Source organism: Podarcis bocagei (genome assembly GCF_964188305.1).
Source record: "Podarcis bocagei genome assembly, chromosome: 8".
In the NCBI taxonomy this organism is placed as follows: domain Eukaryota; kingdom Metazoa; phylum Chordata; class Lepidosauria; order Squamata; family Lacertidae; genus Podarcis; species Podarcis bocagei.
The window spans coordinates 90,065,551-90,088,380 of NC_138133.1; the positions used below are offsets into that span (position 1 = coordinate 90,065,551).

The following is a 22,830-nucleotide window of genomic DNA, read 5'->3' on the forward strand; positions in this document are numbered from 1 at the left end:
ACGAGGCTGGACTAGATGAGCCATTGTTCCGACCCAGTGGACCACAGCAGAGGGTGCACTAAACACCGAAGTTTGCAAACTCATTGACACGGCAGAATCCAAACCTGAGACTCCCTGGTTCATTGCTCAGCGAGACAGTGGCCTCTCACATGCCGCAGATCCTTCAGTGGAGCCTTAATCCTTTTATTTTTGCATCTGAATAATTGACCACTCTCCTTTTCATCATCTCCTCTTTATTTCGCTCTACATCAAGTGATGATTAGAGAAGCCTCCTGGGATTCGTCTCCCGGCTCAGCCTTCCCTACTGGATCAGGCCATTGGCCCATGTAGGCCAGAATCCTGTTCTCACAGCCACCAAACAGATGCCCCAATGGGAAACTAGCAAGCAGGATTCGAACAAAATAGCAACTCTCCCCTCCTGAGGTTTCCAGCAACTGGGATTCACAGATTGTTGCCTCCAACTGTGGAGGCAGAGAGTAGTCGTCTTGGCTAGTCACCCTCACAGCCCTCTCCTCCTCTTTGAAAGCCATCTAAGTGTTAGGATATAGTTCCATTCCACCTTTAGAACAGATGTGTGGATTGTTGTATGTTACATGTCTGTTTACTTCCAGCACAGTCTGCTGGGAACTTCCGTCGTATATTGCTTTTGCTATACTGCCGTTTTGCTTAGACACGAAGGGAAGCAGACATGTTTTTCCTTTGTTCCTGATGCGGAATAAATGCCTGTAAATATGCTTACATCTGCCTCTGTCCGCCTCTTCCGTTGTGAAGAGTTATTCACTCTGCTGATTATAGCATGCTCAAGTTTCTGAAGGCTTCTGAGGCTGTGTACCACAGTTTTGATGCTGTTCCGAGAACCAGAGTTTGCCCGGCTGCCGGCCGGTGGCTGGAGCCAGCCGGGGGCCTGCCAAATGCCCCCGTCTCCCGGGACGCATCCCAACACTAGATTGGGGCCACCCCTGCCTCCTGCGGCAGGGAGTTCCACAGAACCACACCAAGGGCATTTCCGTGCTCTTCTCGACCATAAGAAAGTTGGAGGAAACCAAAACGAGAAAGGAAAAGAGGGAGAGGACTGAAATGAGGCTCTCACCAAAATCAGCACAGCAAGCAAGAGATGACGTTGATTATGAGATGTTCAGTTTCATGTACCCCCTGCTCCCAAAACATGTCGACCGTGCCCCAAGCCTCATCTATCTGCAAGGCTGCTGTGGCGAGGAGGGACAAATTAAAGTATAACTGCAAACGCGAGCTGAAAGGGGCATCCAGAAATAACGACCCTTTCCTCCCAACTTGGTGCTCCCTACGGCTGTTTGGGACTCCATCTCCCATCAACCCCAGCCGTAAACAGAGACAGAGAAAGGGGGAAAGGGGGGGGAGCCTTTTGCGTGTTTCTTCTTTCCCCCCCCCCTCGTAATTTCCCCCGGGTTTAATTTGCCTCCAGCCATGTGGCCGAGAGACGCTGACCTTAGTTCTGAACTTGGCTAAGGAGCAATTAGGAAAGAGAGATCTCCGCTGAAACTTGCTGAGACAAGAGGCACGGCCGCCTGGCGCAGAAATGGAAGAGGCTGGCATCTTGTACCAAAAGTGGGGCTTTGGATTCATTGAGTGTGATAGGAGGTGGGGTGGTTTATTTTGGAGTTTTTCAGTCCTCTGAACACCAAAGGCTATACTTCTTAGAATTTCCAAGCTAGAAAAAAACAAATTACACCGTCTGGCGTTCCAGAAACCGTGGAGAATGTTCTCTGGCACTCAGAAACAAAAGCTTAGGCAGACAAATGATACGTGATGAAATTATAATGCTTATTTTCCTCCGCGTTGAGTAGGTGCAGCTGCAGGCTGTGCTAAACACTCTCATAAACGTAATAATCCGACAGCCAAATTAAAAGGCAGACCTGCACTGCAAAGGCACCTCCTGGAACCGGAAGGGGAGGCATCAAGAAAAGGCTTCGGCAGCTGATCCGCTCATCAAGACGCTATCATGGCTATCAAAAATCAATTTTCAATTTGCAGCTGCCGCATCTTTGGCTTATCGCCCCCTGGGCTCCACAGGGCAGCCAGAAGCCAAGGGCATTTCCTCCACCAAGAGCACCTTGTCCTTCACTTTGGGTGCCTCCGAACCATCACGATTTGTGGAAGTGATTCAAGAGCCTATCAGAAATATAAAGGTAAAGGTAAAGGGACCCCTGGCCATTAGACGACTCTGGAGTTGCAGTGCTCATCTCGCTTTATTGGCCAAGGGAGCCGGCGTACAGCTTCCAGGTCATGTGGCCAGCATGACTAAGCCGCTTCTGGCGAACCAGAGCAGCGCACGGAAACGCCGTTTACCTTCCCGCCAGAGCGGTACCTATTTATCTACTTGCACTTTGACGTGCTTTTGAACTGCTAGGTTGGCAGGAGCAGGGACCGAGCAACGGGAGCTCACCCCGTCGCGGGGTTTTGAACCGCCGACCTTCTGATTGGCAAGTCCTAGGCTCTGTGGTTTAACCCACAGCGCCACCCGCGTCCCTATCAGAAATATACATTTGCGTAATTAAAATGCTCTGTCACCCCGACACATCCACTTGCTTGGGGGGGGGATGTGTTTTTGCAGTGAGGAAAGAGATGGGGACAGGATTGCCAAGTGTGTGGCGAAAGAGTGGGTCACTGGAAAGACCTGTGAACACACCACAAGCAAATCATGGTCGTGTAACCACCCAGCAAGCAAAATGGAACAAATGCGCAATGAAGACCAGGCATAGTCTAACCTCCGCCTTAAGTTTGCTGGAAACAAATCAGGGTGAATGCACCACAAACAAGAAGACGGGAGGAAAAGCCCCAAAAGAAAACTATTTAGTGCAACAACAGCAGCAAGAATTCTTATCGCAAAATATTGGAAGACCCAAGATTTGCCCACCGTGGAAGAATGGCAGACGCAACTGATAGGTTACATGGAATTGGCAGAAATGACTGGCAGAATCCAAGACCTGGGAGAAGAGGCAGTGGAAGAGGACTGGAAAAAGTTTAAGGACTACTTACAAAAACATTGTAAATTGTATGAGTGTTAACAAGGATGCAGGACTGAAAACAACATGGCACCAGCAATTTAGTTGAAAGAAATATGAGAATATGTGATGTTTAAGAAAAAGATGAAATTTGGAGTAATATTATGTAAATTAAGTACTTATGTATTTGATAAAAATATTTAAAGTCGGAGACATAATATTTGAAAATTATAAGATAGGAGTTGAAACAAGGTGATAAATTGCTGTTTATAATTTTATAATTGGGAACGCAGGAATGGGAGATGTGAGGAAGTCCAACAGGTTAAGAAAATATGGTTGTTGAATATTGGATTTTGTTGTATGTTTTCTATTATATGTTACTGTCAGGGGTTCAGGAGCAGAGGCGAGGGCAAAGGAGGAAACAGAGAGCGAAGGGGAGGAGGCAGAAGAAAAGATGAGCGATGACGACGACCCGAGATCTCCGAGTCTTTCCAGTGAATCAGAAGATTCACAGGAAGGGGCGCCAGTGGCCAGAGCAAGGGGGGAGCCTAGGGAGACACCCCAGGAAGAAGGGTCCAGAGGGGGATCAGAGAGCAGCAGTTGGAAATCGGGACCAGCATCACCAACAGAGCGCAGTGGAGAGGAAGGGCGCCAGGTATCGAGCTCTGGCAGCTCGCAGCAGGGGGGAGGGCATGAGTCAGGAGTGGCCACACCTCCATCGGGGAGCGAAGAAACGGTCAGGCGGAAAGTGGAAGGTTGGGCGCGTGCGCCAAGTTCAAATACACAGGAAGGTGGCGCAGTAAGCAGCCCAGAAAGGGAGCCAGGTCCTAAAGCCCGACGCAAGGAGACAGAAGGGTCCGGGGGGTCAGCGTCAGAAGCGTCCCGGAAGGAAGAGACCACGGGGGGGGGCAGAGGGAGCCAGAGAAGAACGGTCAGGCGGAAAAGGTGGAGTAAGGCTAGGGTACTTAGCTGGTGTACAGGGGGCGGAGACTCAGACGGAGCTTCGCCGGTCTAACCCTTAAGACGTAGAGTTGCACGCAGCAGCTTGAGAATGGAAACTGTAACTCAATAAAAGACTTTTACAAGTGACCGCTGGCTAGCGTGATCCTCTGTGAGCTAGGATCTGGGAGCAGCTCTGACAGTTACTTTCTTTGCTTTTTTCTGTTTTTCTTTGTTTGTTGTATTTGGGTGATGGTTTTATATGTGTTTGGTGAATTTAATGTTTAAAATTCTCAATAAATATCTTTTTTTTTTTTTAAAGAAAACTATTTAGGAGGCGGTCTGACCCCACAGAAGCTCATTTGACTGCTTCGATTAGGGGAACTGGCAGCGTTACAGGTGCCTCATAATATCCGCTCCATGTTTATAAGAGATTCATCTTTTAGCGTGGCAGCCCCTGCACTTTGGAACTCCCTGCCTATGGAGACCAAGCAGGTTCCTTCACTGTATTCTTCTCAGCCCCTGATAAAAACATTTTTGTTCAGGCAAGCCTACCCAGGTTTTGGGTAGAGTTTCAATCTGTTTCTAGTCCACTGCTATTTCAACCCTTTGTCAAATAATTGTTGTTATTTTTCTTATTATTGTTGTTTTTGGTTTTTTGTAAGACTGCTTTGAGGTTTTCTTCTACAACCAAGCAGCATAGAAATTTTATGAAATGAATCAAGCACCAGCCATTGCATGAAGTGGGATGCGCCAAAGGAGATCTGTCCCAGTCAAATCCCAAGATAAGCCTTAGAAAGAGGAACGGAGGCTGTTTCAGAGGCAACTCAGCAGGAACTATGACGCAGTGGGGATTTTACAGCGGGGCTGCACCCTTTGCTGCTTCCTGGTTTTTTGCGGGTTGGCCTGACCAGCAGCACCCTGCAGCTGCCCCCAGGCTGGCGTCCTCTGTTTCTACACATCCCAACCATTTGGCACACAGTTAGACCAGATTCTCTGCCAACGCTGCCCTTGCGCCCGAGTGAACCCCTTTCCCCCCTGCCCCACAAGATCAACTTTGCTCCTGCCGGGGGCGCAATGTGCACTTCTTCAGATGTAATTAAGCAATCACGGCAACCCCGCCGGGCACAGGGGAAGACCCCCGCGGAAAGCCACCTGTTACCTCCTCCCAGCTGATCTTTAATTACTACTGACACTGATCGGCTAATTGCTATTATTAATTATATTAATGATCACTGTGCGCCGTCTCAAGCGGATTGCGCGGCTCAGATGTCGTACTCCGGCTCAAATTAGCGAGAAGGAAGTCCTCCTTCTGTGGAAGTCCTCCTTCTGTGGCTCTGAGGCTGCAGTGACCAGGGTTTTTGCCGGCCATTCTTTCTCAGTCGCCTCCGGAAAACCCACTCCAGCTTTTGTGTCTCACCACAGCCTGCTCTGAGGAAGCTCTCCTTGCCTGGGCAGGATTATAGGTTCACAAGCCATCTGCAAACAAGGCAGGTACCAGAAGCAGGCAGAGCTGTGGTGCACCAGCCGGCATCAACTGAGAACGGGAAAACAACCATCACCTCTTCCTTGTGTATTTCAGGAAACTGCTGCAGCCTGCAAAAAGGGGAGGCGGTGGGAGGAGGGAGCAGGGCCATCTGCGCAGCAGATTAAAGTCTCCTGCCTGCATTCCAGTTAGCTTTGCACTGCCTCAGAGACAAGGCCCGCTTTTGCCAAACAGGGGACCCTGGCGTCTTGGATCCCACTACAGAATGAATGAATGAATCTTTATTTGCGCCAGCCACCGGCTATAGCAATAAAACCACAATACAATATACAAATAATAGAAATAAAAAGTCAATTATATAAAATAGATTTTAGGGTTTTGAATCAACAGTTGCATAGTGGATCTTATTCTGATTCCCCCCTGCTGAAATCCTTGCAACCTTTGCTGTCACCTGCTCATCTTGATCTGCCAAGAGAAAGGACACTGTGGCAGTGGCTGGGTGACCCAGGATGGACAATAAAACAGGAGTGATAACCTCGTTCCTCGAGTCTTTAAAAGAGTGCAAGTCAGAAGGGCATGTGCCACCGATTCAGTACTATCCCACTAGAGAGATGCAGATGAAAATCCTCGCAGGATGGAGATTCCAGGAAGGACAGGATGGGGGGGGTGTGTAGGAAAGACTAGGAAATGTTTTGGGGAGGCTCAGAAGCTCAGAAGGGAAGGAAGATACAAAGAGAGGGAGCAGGAGAGACAGGCAAGGCAGGCTGAAGCCTATGGATGCAGAGTCAGACCCTGTTGGTTCATTGTGGCTAGAAGTCTCTAAGGCAGGGACCATCCAGACATTTGCTAGACCACAACTGCCATCACCCCGACTGCTGGCCGAGGCTGGTGGAAGTTGCAGTCCAAGAACTTCTGCCTTCCCCCATCTGTGCCATCATGAGACTGGCAGAGCAATTGCAGCGACCCCCACCCCCAGAAAACTGCAGAGCAGAAATAATAATAATAATAATAATTTTATTTATACCCCGCCCTCCCCAGCCAAGACTCAGGGCTCAGGGCGGCTAACACCAGGTATAAAAACAATTGATTAAAATACAACTTAAAAACAAGATTAAAGTACAGTGGTACCTCAGGTTAAGTACTTAATTCGTTCCAGAGGTCCGTTCTTAACCTAAAACTGTTCTTAACCTGAAGGACCACTTTAGCTAATGGGGCCTCCTGCTGCTGCCACCACGCGATTTCTGTTCTCATCCTGAAGCAAAGTTCTTAACCCGAGGTACTATTTCTGGGTTAGCGGAGTCTGTAACCTGAAGCGTATGCAACCCGAGGTACCACTGTACAACATTAAAATGCAGCCTCATTTCAGTAGAAACTCAAATCAAAAACTTTTGGGGGATGAAGTGAGCTTTGGATTGCAAACATGGAGGAGTGTGCAAAAACAAGAAAAGAAAATTAAAAACACCTAATTGCGCCCTTCCCACCAGCCAAAGCTCATATTCCTCCCTGCTCCACAGGGTCCTTGGGCAGAGCTCAGCGCACGGCTAGCCTCTGCTCAGACAGCTTCACCCACTAGGGCGTGCTGCCAAGCCCTGAAAACCAGAGACCTGTGGCTTCCGCCACAGGTTCCCAAAGCCCCGCCGCAAAGCAAGGTTACCTTTCCGTTTCTTCTTTGACGGTGGCGAACTGGGAGGGCTGTCGGTGGGTCCGGCTCTGGTCCTGCGCTTTCTCCCCGCCGCCCTCCGGCTCCTGCTCCTGGGAGGAGCTAGTGCTGCCCTCGCGGCTGACATTGCTGCTGCGCCCGGGGCTGTTCTCGGTGGAGGCCCGGGGAGACTCCGTGTTCTGCTTCAGGGTCTGGAGCTTGGCCAGGGGGATGATGTCGCAGTTCTGGGGCCGGTGCCACACGGTCCGCTGGGTGGAGGCATTGTAGTAGTAGAAGCGCGAGGTGTTGGGGTCAAAGAGCTCCCACCACTGGTTCTCGTTGGTGCGCTTGATGCGCACGCCGGCGGGGGGGTCCCAGACGCACTCCCCCGTGATCAGGTTGGCGTACATGCGCTCCCGCGTCCGAGGCTCGATGATTTCCACCCATTCCAGCCTGGGGAAAGGAAAAAGCACAGGGAAACATTTAGAAGCTGGTTGGGATCAGTGTCGGGCTTGCAGCCCTTGGCGTCCCCAGGTGACCTCTCGTCCAGCCTTGGCCCAGACCCAGAAATACTTCTCTTTTTTGTATCTTATTTTATTAAATTTTCTGCTTTACAATTTGAAGTACTCATTGTCACATCCTTAATCAAAATTAAAAAATTCCTTCCAGTAGCACCTTAAAGACCAACTAAGTTAGTTCTTGGTATGAGCTTTCGTGTGCATGCACACTTCTTCATCTGACATCAAGAATCACAAAACAGAGAAACCAGTAGGAGAACACTTCAATCTCCCAGGACATTCTATACAAGATCTCAAAGTAGCTGTTTTACTACAAAGGAATTTCAGAAATAGACTGAAAAGAGAAGCTGCTGAATTGCAACTCATTACCAAACTTAAAACCATGGAGAGACCTGGTCTGAACAGAGACACTGGATTCTTATCTCATTGTATCTCATTATGTATGACTAAGCCATTTCTCACCTTCTCACCCCTTGCCTTTCCCTGTAAGACCTATTGCAGTCGTTAAGAGTCGTCAACAGGCTCATCCCAGCTATCTGCCAATCTCCCATTCCCACCACCCTTCTGAGTAATACCCCTCCCCACCTTCTCACTATATAGAAGGATCTGGCAACTTCTGTTTCAGTGTATCTGAAGAAGTGTGCATGCACACGAAAGCTCATACCAAGAACTAACTTAGTTGGTCTTTAAGGTGCTACTGGAAGGAATTTTTTTTATTTTGACTATGGCAGACCAACACGGCTACCTATCTGTAACTCACATCCTTAAGATATCGATGACTTCCCTTCTTCTCCTTCCACGGTTCATTTTGCATATCATAAAATCCCTGCATATTTTACAAAAACCATACCGTTCAATATCCCATTATTACATCCATCAAAACTCATTTACACTCATTTACGCCCTCTATTTGGGGGGACTCAAAATTTAGGAAATGGGGAAATGGGGGGGGGGAGATTTTTTTGGGAGGAGAATTGCCCACAGTTACGACATGATAATTTTTACTGTCATTGTCTCATACAAAACGGTTGCTGAGCTTTTTTTAGGGGGGGAACGCCTAAAAAACTTCTTGCAGTCCTACTAGTGTAATCTGCTCACTACAATTGCTTTTCAAATAGTTCAAATATTTACTCCTAGAAGCTACTCTCCTATGTGGTGAAAAGGGGACTCAGGAAATTGCAGAAGACACACTTAAAATTGAAAACCTAAACTTTTAAAAAGTACAATGCCATCGCTGAACAGAAGCAGGAAATAAAACATCTTTTAAAAGTGGCCTTCATCCAGAACAGCTGCTCTGCAGATGCGGACAAACGCTGCAAAGGGCCTTTCAGAAGCTTAGGGTGGGTTCTGCTCTTTGGCTCAGGGCTGGAGGGCTGGAGAAGCTCTGATCACAGAAATGGAAGGGTAGGAGACCATCAATCAACTCACCAGGCTCTCCAAAACAAGGCAGGTCACACACACCTTGTGACCAGAGTCCAAATGACAGCATCTCACACTCCAGCAAGGTGCTCAGGGAACAAATACAGTGGTACTTTGGTTCTCAAACTTAATCCGTTCCGGAAGTCTGTTCCAAAACCAAAGCGTTCCAAAACCAAGGCGCGCTTTCCCATAGAAAGTAATGCAAAACGGATTAATCCGTTCCAGACTTTTTAAAAAAGACCCCTAAAACAGCAATTTAACATGGATTTTACTATCAGACGAGACCATTGATCCATAAAATGAAAGCAATAAACAATGTACTGCAGTCACACAATCAATCAGTAGCTGAACTGGGTTCCACACAGTCACAAAAACAAAACAAAAAGAGCCGCAAAAACAAAAAGGCAAAATAAATGGCAAAAACAGACAGACCTCAGCGTAACACTCAAAACGGAAGTGTGGCACTCAAATCAGAAGCGTAACACTAAATATGGAGAACGTTCGGCTTCTGAAAAAAGTTTGCAAACTGGAACGCTTACTTCCGAGTTTGCAGTGTTTGGGTTCTGAGTTGTTTTAGTACCAAGGCATTTGAGAACCAAGGTGCCACTGTAACTCCCTTTGCAATGACTTGAGGAAGTGAGCCAATCTGCACACGACGGTACAGTTCCCCTTTATCACAGCACAACAAGGCGACAACCTATGCTTCTCCCCCACACACACCCAAAAGCATGCGGATCAATATGGCAAACCTGACCCAACAACCTACCAAAACCACAACCACCCCTACACACATACAAACAAGCCGCGCTGCAGTCAACTGAACAAATCCAACCAAGGTCCAGGACCCTCCTAATTTCTCGCAATAACAACGGAAAATAAATAAATGTATAAACGATGCTGACGCAAAGCTCTATTTTTTTTTTAACAAATTGGAGAAAATAAGATAAGCAGCTGGGGGGGAGGATTGATAATGGTAACCATGGAAGGGTGGAGGGAAGTCAAAGGATTCAGATTGAGGTTGAATCCTGACAAGACAGAAGTACTGTTTTTGGGGGACAGGGGGTGGGCTGGTGTGGGGGACTCCCTGGTCCTGAATGGGGTAACTGTGCCCCTGAAGGACCAGGTGCGCAGCCTGGGAGTCATTTTGGACTCACAGCTGTCCATGGAGGCACAGGTCAATTCTGTGTCCAGGGCAGCTGTTTACCAGCTCCACCTGGTACGCAGGATGAGACCCTCCCTGCCCACAGACTGTCTCGCCAGAGTGGTGCATGCTCTGGTTATCTCTCACTTGGACTATTGCAATGCGCTCTATGTGTGGCTACCTTTGAAGGTGACCCGGAAACTACAACTAATCCAGAATGCGGCAGCTAGACTGGTGAATGGGAGTGGCCGCTGAGACCACATAACACCGGTCCTGAGAGATCCGCACTGGCTCCCAGTACATTTCCGAGCCCAATTCAAAGTGTTGGTGCTGACCTTTAAAGCCCTAAACGGCCTCAGTCCAGTATACCTGAAGGAGCGTCTCCACCCCCATCATTCTGCCCGGACGCTGAGGTCCAGCTCCGAGGGCCTTCTGGCGGTTCCCTCATTGCGAGAAGCTAAGCTACAGGGAACCATGCAGAGGGCCTTCTCAGTAGTGGCGCCCGCCCTGTGGAACGCCCTTCCAGCAGATGTCAAAGCGATAAACAACTACCTGACATTCAGGAGACATCTTAAGGCAGCCCTATTTAGGGAAGCTTTCAATGTTTGATGTATTACTGTATTTTAATATTTTGTTGGAAGCTGCCCAGAATGGCTGGGGAAGCCCAGCCACATGGGTGGGGTATAAATAAATAAATAAATAAATAAATAAATAAATAATTACTATTATTAAAATGAAGAGGTGAATGCTGTGTTTGAATTTAAATTTGTTATGTAAAACTTATATATATGAGAAAAAAGTAATGGGGCCAAAGCAGTGGCGTAGCGTGGGTTGTCAGCACCCGGGGCAAGGCAAGTACCGTATTTTTTGCTCTATAAGACTCACTTTTTCCCTCCTAAAAAGTAAAGGGAAATGTGTGTGCGTCTTATGGAGCGAATGCAGGCTGTGCAGCTATCCCAGAAGCCAGAACAGCAAGAGGGATTGCTGCTTTCACTGCGCAGCGATCCCTCTTGCTGTTCTGGCTTCTGAGATTCAGAATATTTTTTTCTTGTTTTCCTCCTCCAAAAACTAGGTGCGTCTTGTGGTCTGGTGCGTCTTATAGAGCGAAAAATACGGTAATTTGCGCCCCCTAACCCCTAACCTGCCGCCGCTGCCAGCTTCTTCTTGCTGCTGCCTGGTCTGGTCTGGTCTGGTTCTCTCCCGCGCTCAGCGCTGCGCTGGGCGGCCGCTGCACTGTCTCTCCCCCAGGTAGTCCCTCGCTCTCTCTCCGCACCGCACGCCTGGCACACACCCCCTCCACAGTGGGCGGGGACCCGGCAGCTCGGATCGGATTCGCACAGCCAGCACTGCAGTGAGAGAGAGTGAGTGAGCCAGGTAGGGGCAGAGAGCTGCGAGTACGAGCGCCCCCCCCCGATGTTGCGCCCGGTGCGGCCGGCCCCCCCTGCACCCCCCACGCTACGCCACTGGGCCAAAGAGAGGGAAAGAATGACGACGAGGGCTGCCGTTGTGGGGAAGACAAAAAGGGCAGTATCTGCAGGTGGACTTTGCACATCTGCACATCTGCATTTTCCTCGGGAGCAGGGAGGATGCCCTATATTTTGCTCAGATTTAACGTCTCAGCTCAGAGGGCTCTGTTTGTGTGGGTTCCTAAGATAACGCTCCAGAATCGCTTTGAACATTTGAGAGTGCTATCTAATTGCAAAATATTCTTCATTATTCATTACCGCAGAGCGGGCCCATCTGAACAGACTTGTTTGAATCATTTAACCGCCATCATCATATATAGGGCAGAGCTTTAAAAATGAATGTGTTCAACGTGGATTTTTCTTTTTCTTTACCCGGGGTGCTTTCTGAACGTTCAGCACCGAAGAGACGCAAGTTCTGCGCATCTCTAAAGCGTGCGCCACGATGCTCCTCAATCAGTGCTCTCGGCCTGCCCAGGCTTCAGCTTTGGAGGTTGAAATGTTTAATTAATTCCCAAAAGGAATTCCTTTTAGGAATCATAGGTGCAGAACTACCCAAACTGTATAGAAATTTATTCATGTATGAGACTACAGCAACAAGAATTTTATTTACCCAAAAGTGGAAAGAAGTAGTAGTTCCAGCAAAAGAAGAATGGATACAAAAACTTACAGAACACGCGGAAATGGCGAAACTTACCGGAAAAATAAGAAATCAAGATAAACTTTTTATAAAAGAACGGAAATGGTTTATTGAACATTTACAGACAAACTGTAAACAGAAAATGACATTGGCAGGATTATTGTAATAACCTGCAGTTTTATAAGAGTATATATTTAAAGTAGCGGAATAAATGAGTAAATTAAGTTAATTTGGAGCAAGCAGGAAATAGGAAAAATAAATTTAAGGAACCGCAGGATGAGGGGGAAGTCAAGTTTCAAAATGTTAAAATGATTGTAAAACTAGTGAAATGTATATAACTGAAAAATAAAAATAAAATAAATAAATAAATAAATAATGTTTAATTGATTTTCTTTTCAAAAGGCGTCTGCCCTAGCCATGCAGCTGAGGCTTCGCATCTGACCTTGGATTTCAGAGGAGGACTTCAGAGTGGGTATCTTTTCCTAGGGAAGAGGCAAAAGTTCCTATTTAAACCTAGACCGTCCTTCCTTCGGCTGTCTTTGCACCCTGCGCTCCGAAAGCGTAATGACCGCATCCTTAGAGTCTTGTGGCCGGGGCTGTGTGTGTGTTAAAGTCTGCAAGATGCGCCAGCATTTGGGAGTGGTGGGCCTTCAGCTTTCCATGTGGCTAGCGACTTGGGTCTATCAAAGCCATCGATCGCCCTCTCCTCCAATAATCAGTCTGATCCTCTCGTAAAGCCATCGGGCCTGGTGAACTTCGCTGCCTAGCTTAACTATGTGCCGGCCTTCATATACTGGGGGGACGTGGATTGCACAAAAACAAAAGCCCAACACACAACTTGCTTTATATATAATGCAATTGTTGAAGCCGCACATTCCCAGCGTGATCACGCTCCTGTTTCAGCGACGTCTACGCTGGCTTGGCCATGCCCAGAGAATGGCAGGACCTCCCAAGGATTATGCTCTATGGCAGAGGTTCTCAACCTGTGGGTCCCCATATGTTGTTGGACTACAACTCCCATCATTCCTAGCCAGCATGACCAGTGGTCAGGGATGATGGGGGTTGTATCATAGAATCATAGAATCATAGAATCATAGAGTTGGAAGAGACCACAAGGGCCATCGAGTCCAACCCCAACAACATCTGGGGACCCACAGGTTGAGAAGCGCTGCTCTATGGGGAGCTGCCTTAAGGCACCAGACCAACTCTGCGCTACAAGTAAAGGTAAAGGGACCCCTGACCATTAGGTCCAGTCGTGGCCGACTCTGGGGTTGCGGTGCTCATCTCGCTTTACTGGCCAGGGGAGTTGGCGTTTGTCCGCAGACAACTTCTGGGTCATGTGGCCAGCATGACTAAGCCGCTTCTGGAGAACCAGAGCAGAGCACAGAAACGCTGTTTACCTTCCCGCCGGAGCGGTACCTATTTATCTACTTGCACTTTGACATGCTTTCAAACTGCTAGGTTGGCAGGAGCAGGGACCGAGCAAAGGGAGCTCACCCCATCATGGGGATTCGAACCTCCGACCTTCTGATCGGCAAGTCCTAGGCTCTGTGGTTTAACCCACAGCGCCACCCGCGTAAGACTACCTTACACTGCATTTAAAACCAAATTGCATTTGGATAGGAACTGTTTCTCAGACGGCTAGTCCTAGTCTTTATAACCCTGTACCTTCTTCCAGAAGGCAGAAGCTGAAAGAGATCCACCACGCTTGACATTTGCAAGCGGTGTGTGTGTGTGTGTGTCGCTATGACGCCACTCCAGCCTTCACTCAACACTGTTGGGCAAGATCAGTTGCCCAGCCTAGCTGGCTGGCGTTGCCCACATCCAATAAGGGCTCCAGGTATGAAGGGTGCAGGTTCTAGAAGAGAAAGCTTAGCACGGCCAATGCCCCTCTGGATCACTCGCAAGGCGAAGGAGGCACTGCTTTCGAACTCTGTCTCTGCTTACTTGCCTGCCTACGGAATCAAGAGCTACTTGCTTGATCTGAAATCGAGGCGATTACGAAACCACGATTTAAATATCACACAGGGTTTGGTTTGGGCCATTTGTTGGAATGAAGTGTCCCAAGTTTGTAATTCGTGTGTTGTTGTTTTTTCAAAGGAGCATGCAGACTCGCTGGTGGTTGCTATAACAAAAACCTTTGTTTGCAGCTAAACAGAGACTTTATGCTACCCAGGAGCACAATCTCAGGCCTCTGGCTAATGCAGCTCCGTTCCCTTCTGCACCACAGAGTTTGCATCTGTTTAGATAAGCAATTGCAAAGGGAAGAGTTTCTCTCCCGTTCCCTCAATAATACAGTGGTGCCTCGCAAGACGAAATTAATCCGTTCCGCGAGTCTCTTCGTCTAGCGGTTTTTTCGTCTTGCAAAGCAACCCTATTAGCGGCTTAGCAGATTAGCGCTATTAGCGGTTTAGCGGCTATTAAAGGCTTAGCGGCTATTAAAGGCTTGGTGGATTAGCGGCTAAAAGGCTATTAGCGGCTTAGAAAAAGGGGGGGAAGCGGAAAAAAATCGGAACACTCGCAAGACGTTTTCGTCTTGCAAAGCAAGCCCATAGGGAAAATCGTCTTGCGAAGCAGCTCAAAAACGGAAAACCCTTTCGTCTAGCGGGTTTTCCGTCTTGCGAGGCATTCGTCTTGTGGGGCACCACTGTATACATCAAGTGCCCAGAATTTGCAAGAAACAGAGGTTGGTATTTATTGGGTGGAACAGGTTGCCTCCCCAAACACAGACATTACATGGAAAGGAAATTCTCACACTGTCTAAATCTGCATTCCCCAGCCTGGTGGTCTCCAGATGTTTTAGCTAGACATTACATCAGAAATTTCTTTTAGAAAGGGCATGAGCTTTTACCCACTTGGGTTGATTGCCAGGGCTATGTACAGTGGTCCCTTGGTTCGCAAACTTAATCTGTTCCAGAACTCTGTTCCAAAACCAAAGCGTTCCAAAACCAAGGCACGCTTTCCCATAGAAAGTAATGGAAAATGGATTAATCCGTTCCAGACTTTTAAAAACAACCCCTAAAACAGCAATGAATTTTACTATCAAATGAGGCCATCGATCCACAAAATGAAAGCAATAAACAATGTACTGCAGTCACACAATCAATCAATCAGTAGCAGCTGAACTGGGTTCCACGCAGTCACAAAAACAAAATGAAAAGAGCCACAAAAACAAAAATGCAAAATAAATAACAAAAACAGACATAACATTCAAAATGGAAGTGCGGCACTCAAAACAGAGCACGTTCAGCTTCTGAGAAAAGTTCACAAACCGGAACACTTACTTCTGGGTTTGTAGTGTTTGGGTTCCAAGTTGTTTGAGTACCAAAGCGTTTGAGAACCAAGGTACCACTGTACATTATTCCCTACAGAATTACATACATGCACACTGCAGTAAGATACAGTTATGGGTTTTAAGGCTGTGGGACCCTTGCCAGTCCTGAATCTGAGAGCCAGTGTGGTGTAGTGGTTAAGAGCGGTAGTCACGTAATCTGGGGAACCGGGTTCGCGTCTCCGTTCCTCCACCTGCGGCTGCTGGGTGACCTTGGGCCAGTCACACTTCCTTGAAGTCTCTCAGCCCCACTCACCTCACAGAGTGTTTGTTGTGGGGGAGGAAGGGAAAGGAGAATGTTAGCCGCTTTGAGACTCCTTAAAGGGAGTGAAAGGCGGGATATCAAATCCAAACTCTTCTTCTTCTTCTTCTTCATCTATAGCAGGGTGAGATACGCATCTGTGGCCTATGTGCATCTCCTGCTCTCTGCCCCAAGCAAGCCACAAGGCCGGTTCAGCTTGGCCCCCCACCACAACCAGATACAGAGCAAGGACCCGGAAGTGGAATCTGGCTCCAGCTCTAGCCCAAAGGTTTGGAAAAGATGAGCGCCACCACTGGAAAAGGCCTGAGACCCCCTTCCAGAAAGAAGGTGCGGTGGCGCCTCTTGCTCCCTGTTCCCTTCAAGTCCCTCCTCAAAACCTCAAAGCTCCTCTGCAAAGTGTGGGGCTAGAAGCCCAAGTCCACATCCTTGACTAAGGACAGATCCACACTATATGTTTAAAGCGCATCCAGTGCACATTCAAAGCACGAGACTCCCCCCCCCAGAATCACGGGAACTGTAGTTTCCACTCACAGCTACCATTTCCAGCACCTTAACAAACTACAGTTCCTGTGGTTCTTTGGGGTGGGGAGTCATGTGCTTTAATTGTGGGTTTAACATGCTTTAAATGTATAGTGAAACTAAGCCTGCGCATAACTTCATTTTCAGCAATAGTCAGCTGGTGACCTGTCCAAAATTTTCATGCTGTTTTTATTGTATGTATATATAATTGTTGAAATTGTGGTACACAGGTATTTTTTAAAAATAAATAATCGCAGCTGCCGACTTTTCCCTTTTCTTGTGAGGAATCCTATTCAGAATAAGGGAATTTCCCTTTAAAAAAGGGAAACGACAGCTATGTAAATACGGTGGTACCTCGGGTTAAGTACTTAATTCGTTCTGGAGGTCCGTTCTTAACCTGAAACTGTTCTTAACCTGAAACACCACTTTAGCTAATGGGGCCTCCTGCTGCTGCCACGCCGCCGGAGCCCGATTTCTGTTCTTATAATGAAGCAAAGTTCTTAACCTGAAGCACTATTTCTGGCTTAGTGGAGTGTGTAACCTGAAGCGTATGTAACCTGAAGCGTATGTAACCCGAGGTACCACTGTAATCCATAAACTGCTGGAAGAATTGGGATGCACGTCAGCTTGTATGAAGGACTGAAAGTTTGCACGGGAGAAAGCAGACAGAGAGGTGAACCTCCATATTTCCTGGACCGTCTTTCTTCCTTCGTTGTTTTTTTCACTATTATTGATTTTGTTTAAAAGTGCAAACGTAACAAAAAGAAATGAAAGGAAGATTCAGAAATGTAGACCACAGAGCGTCACAGCCTGGAAGGACAAAAGTACAGCACAGTTCCAAAAGGATAATAAAGCATTGACTCATACAAAGATTCCCTTTGCAACTAACAAGGACGTGTAAAAATAGAAGTATTCTCCACCTGTGAGTTTCATCATTATTGAGGATAATGGTTCTATGAAGTCTTAGATGAGCCTGACACCTGCCATATACTTGTGGCACTCAGCAACCACGTGCCTCAATATTCGTATAAGAAATAAAATCATGCAATTGGGGGGGGGGACCTGGTTATCTGAGCTCTTTGGATTTATAAGGTAAAGTTTCAAGAAGAGCAATCTGCTAAACCCTAGAATACAGCGATCCAAAATCCCTAGTCTGCCTTTGTGTTGACCTTCCCTCAAGTGCTAGACCAGGGGTCAGCAAACTTTTTCAGCAGGGGGCCAGTCCACCGTCCCTCAGACCACGGGGGTGGACTATATTGGGGGGGGGATGAACGAATTCCTATGCCCCACAAATAACCCAGAGATGCATTTTAAATTAAAAGACACATTCTACTCATGTAAAAACACACTGATTCCCGGACCGTACATAGGCCGGATTGAGAAGGCGATTGGGTCGCATTCGGCCCACGGGCCTTAGGTTGCCTACCCCTGTGCTAGACATATGCTCTCAGGGTTGAGGAAGTCACTTCTTATTTCCTTCTTCATCCCACCTTGGGAAGCGAGACATCTCTCCCTTGCTGATCTTTGCAGAGATGAAAGAGCAAGAATGGCTCATTGCACCTCCACCTCAAGCCGCCCAGAACTGGGATATTTCATATCCAACATACATGTCCTATAATAAACTTTTTTTATATATAAGATATTTATTAAGATTTTCAAAATATTACAAAAGAAAAATAGAAAAAAGAAAAATAGAAAATAAAAATAATTAAAAACAACTCAATCCTTCCATTACTTATTTTTCATTAGCTTGTTTCCCGGACCTCCTCACGCCTCCCTTTTTTGTATTCCAGTTCAATTTGTTAGTTCAGCAAATCCTTCCCCTCTTTATTTATCCTAATCTTTAATCTTAAAATATTGTGACATTAAATCTTTACCTATTAATAATCCATTTTTCATATTCCCTTATAGTATTGCAGCTAATAACCCCTTAGTTTCTACATGTCCTATAATAAACTTAGCTTTCTCGTTTTCCGTACTGAAAAGTCTCAGTGCAACTGCATCCAAGGGCAAAACGTGCTCCTCCAAGCGGGAGTTTTAATGCGCAGCTTGAGCTTCCGGCTATTGCATTAGAGCTCCGGATGCCAATGTCAGTTCCATCCAGACACATTCTATCCCCGTGACTTCTGCATCCATGCTTCCCTTCCCAACCTCAGCTCTTGGTCTCGGTCAAAATTTAGACTGAAAATGGCTCAGAACAAGAACAAGGGCTATCCAGCTCAGCATGTGGGTTAGTGGGGACCTTCTTCAGTCCAAAGACCACATCCTATCAGAGGCAACTTTCCAGTTGCGGCAGGGGGAGCACGTTCAAAATTAACTGGGGGCCAGTTGCGTTTTGCAACCGGCCTTTTGCGAGGAAGTGAAGATGTCTGGTTGCAAGGTTTGGCACCAACATCTCCATCTGGCTGGCTGGCATGCCCGTGATGCCACGCCGCTCAGCTGGTCTCCAGGGCAGCGCAGCAGGTGACTCACACAACAGCCTGGCAACGAAAGACACACATGCTTTGTAATCTTGGTGTGTGTGTGTGTGTTTTTTTAATGTACCTAGACATATTGTCGTGGTGACCATGACCTAGATTTAAGGTGCCATTAGGCTCCTAGATTTTATATCTCAGTTTCTAACACGGCCGTGCAACAGTCAGAGGTGTAAACACGCACACATCTCCAGGCAAGCAAGAGGCATTATGACAGTTTCAAGGGCACCTTCTAGCCAAACAAAAGCACTTGAGGGTGGAAAGGGCTTTGGCCACAGGAGCATAGCTGTCAACTTTCAGATTTGAAATTAAGGGATCAGCAGCCTCGAAAATAAGGGATCAGCAGCCTCACCTGTCCCGGGGACAGTCTACGGGATATCTAACAGTCAGGGATAGCAGCGGGAAGCGGCACTGGAATAAGGGAATTCCCAGCAAAAAAAGGGAAGGTTGGCAGCTATGCACAGGAGGGGAGGGGATGAAGGGAGACCCACTGGCCAGACAGAGTGGTTTGGAGGGCCACAATTGGTCCCCCAACTGAAGGCTCTCCATCTTCAAAAATCTCAAGAAAACTAGAGGCTTATGCCAGGCTAAACCACCCTTCAAAGCAAAATCCACGTCTTTGTTTCATCCAAAAAGAAAGAAAGAAATCCAAAGCACATTCCAAAGAGCTACTTTCACAATCAAGCATATTTTGCCCTTTTTTGCACCGAGCTGCCAAGCTCTGCCTTCTCAGTATCTTCAGGGACAGTATGAGAAGATCCCTTTTGTTGGAAATTTTATTTGCAACATAACATAAACCACTCCCCCCAATATAGAAATACAATAAGCATAACATACAATACAAACAACCAAATAAAAGACTTCCTTTATCCTGGCCTCCTTATTTACTTCTTATAAGCTGTTTCCTTTATGAATAATTATTAAGATTTTTCTAATTATTTCTTAAATATCCACAAAGTCTCCTGCAGACATTAATCGAAACAAGTCCAGGTATGTATTTTAGGGCACTGTTTTGTGAAGTATTCTCTGCATTTCCCCCATGCTTTTTGAAACTCTTGTCTAGTGTGAGAAGTTCCCTTTTGATCAATGGTCTTGCATTTGTGACGCTCAGGTGACTGAGAGCATTTGTCATAATAACAACAATTATTATTATTATTATTATTATTATTATTATTATTATTATTATTATTATTATTATTATTATTATTAATTTATAACCTGCCCATCTGGCTGCTTTTCCCCAGCCACTCTGGGCAGCTTCCAACAAAATATTAAAATACAACAGTCTATTCCATTCTATTCCAATATATATTCTGCAGTAAGGAGAACCTTCACCGTGCCAATTCTGACAACAACTTAGATAGAAAGTGCATCGCCCACTTTCCACGACTCCTTTTAATTTACTAAACATTACTGGTGGGTCTCCGTATAGCTCAGATGCCTTGCTCCAGGAACGCCACCCGGTCAATGCGCAAGGTGCATTCGCTCTGGATGTTTGCTTTAGCGTAACTGGATGTGACAGAGAGGAAGGGGGAACCCCCACCCAGCGGCGTATCAAAGCCCAGCGAACATCTGACTTGAGCCGCCAGCTTCAAGGGGGTCAAATATTTCCATGGCTGTGAAGCCAAGTAAGGGCAAGGCAGTTCCTGGAGGACACAGACACACACACACACACACACACACACACACACCCCGCTTTTCACTGGGGGTGCAGTGGGGATGAACCTTCCTACGAAGGCAAGCTTTTGCTTTGGGGATTCTGTCAAGGGTTGAGAGCAACAGGGAAGGAGGAAAATGAAAGCCTTAAACACGAATGGCTTTCCCCCCTCCCCCCCTCTCTCCCTTCTTTGTCCTTCTATCGATTATGGACAGCATGCTGAGCTGATTGCCTTTGATGGTGAAAACTAAGAAGCAGAGAAAGCAGCCAGGCTATCTTGGGGAGCTGAAAGACGGGGAGTGGGGGGTTTCTTTTGGATCCCTGCTCAGAAAACACTCTGAAAAAATGCTGCGCACTGCTGCTCAGGGAAAGAAGCGTCATACTTCTATGATGGATCAAGGGCAAGGCAACAGGCATTTAAGCCATGTCCAAATTACATACACACCCCGTCACCACTGCTAGCTTTCCACAAGCAGGGATCTCAGTATGAAGGTATTCACAACCGCCAGCAACGTCAGTGCCTGTGTACGCCCCCCCCCCGTCTCAACACAAGAACAACCCCACCCACCCAAAAAACAAAGTGCTTTCAACCAGCAAGGTGCAAGGAAACTGCTATAGAGGGGAGGGGAGAAGTTCTCCCAACAACTGCACACATTGGGGAAATCCAAAGTATAAGTTGAATTACTGGGGGTTATTGGGTTGTTTCTGCTTTGGTTTTGATTCTGCATTTTGTGTTTTTTATCTTGTGATTTTATCAAGAACAGTGACAACAAAAATGATGAGTTATGCAGAACTGGCCAAATTGACATATAGAGTGGTGCCCCACAAGACGAATGCCTCGCAAGACGAAAAACCCGCTAGACGAAAGGGTTTTCTGTTTTTCGATGCGCTTCGCAAGACGAATTTCCCTATGGGCTTGCTTCGCAAGACGAAAACGTCTTGCAAGTCTTGCGATTTTTTTCACTTCCCCCCTTTTTCTAAGCCGCTAAGCCGCTAATAGCCTTTTAGCCGCTAAGCCGCTAAGCCTTTAATAGCCGCTAAACCGCTAATAGCGCTAATACGCTAAGCCGCTAATAGGGTTGCTTCGCAAGACGAAAAAACCGCTAGACGAAGAGACTCGTGGAACGGATTATTTTCGTCTTGCGAGGCACCACTGTAAACTGCGTGAAAAGGACAACTGTGGCTTCAAGGAAGAATTTATTAGTTGAACATATGATAGACAAAGCAAGGATATGCACAATTTCATAATACGCAGAAAACAAGATATGTCAAAAAATCAGGGAGGGGAGCTGAGAGCAGTCCTTGGTGGGGGGGAGAGGGAAGGTTGAGGAGGGAATAAAGGGGGGGAATAATGTAATTGATTACGGGGATTGACAAATTGTTATGTTGAAATTGGTTAATAAAAATATTTTTAAAAAATATATATATATTGTGATTTTATCTTGTGAAACACCCTGATTTCTGCAGGTATAGGGTGGTATACAAATTATTATTATTATTATTATTATTATTATTATTATTATTATTATTATTATTCCATTGTGGGGACCACAGCCTAGGTTTAAGGTGCAATTAGGTGATTAGCTTATATATCTGAGTTTCTAACACAGCCTACATGTGGGAAAAGCCAAGGGCTTGCAAGTGAAATTGGGGGGGGGGGCAGGTACCAAATGGCAGATCATTGAGGAAGGCAGAATGAAGATGGTTTAGGAAACGGTTTTCCAGGAAAGGGACTAAGAGGAGGCCTGCCTGCGCTTGATTCAAATAGAAGAGGATTGTTATTCAAGGCATAGGGAGCAGCACCAGAAGCAAAAGATGAATTGAGCAAAGGAGGGGGGAACAGGTGAACCCATCTCCCTTCCCCAACCGAGTCTGATTAGGTCATTCCAATAAACTCCACACAGATCCGCTTGCCAAGGTCAGCGGGGAGTCACAGCTGCTACGGAGGAAGCCACGTGGCACCGGGCCACAGGGCATCGCGCGGAGCATGCAAGCAGTTTCTGCTGTGGCAGCTGCACCAGTTCGCCAGCTGCCTCAGGGTGCTGCTGGTGCAGATCTAGAGGGCAGGCTGCTTTAAGCTGGCTCCCTGCAGGTGTTTGAGGCTGCAATTCCCTACGGCTGTGCTGGCCAGAGCTGCAGGGAGCAGCAGACCAAAGCACACCCAGAGGAAGCCAGGCTGGCAAATTCCAGAGCTTTCTGCATTAACATAAAGCAATGCCCTGCTGAATGTGGGTCTTTCTAGAACAACAAAGGAAGCTGTCAGAGTATTTGTCCATCTAAGAGCAAAAAATAAGCAGAGACATCACCTTGCCAACAAAGGTCTGTATAGTTAAAGCTATGGTTTTCCCAGTAGTGATGTAT

General features: G+C 46.9%; 1 protein-coding gene across 3 annotated transcripts in view; it reads right to left on the reverse strand.

The window, feature by feature from the left end:
• The window catches only part of ARHGAP39 (Rho GTPase activating protein 39), a 198,011-nt gene that overhangs the window by 90,464 nt on the left and 84,717 nt on the right, over positions 1–22,830 (reverse strand). For all 3 annotated transcript variants that reach the window (XM_081204443.1, XM_081204444.1, XM_081204442.1), the window contains exon 2: positions 7,061–7,498. In XM_081204443.1, the coding sequence (XP_081060569.1) occupies positions 7,061–7,498 (438 nt within the window). The remainder of the gene's footprint in view (positions 1–7,060; positions 7,499–22,830) is intronic.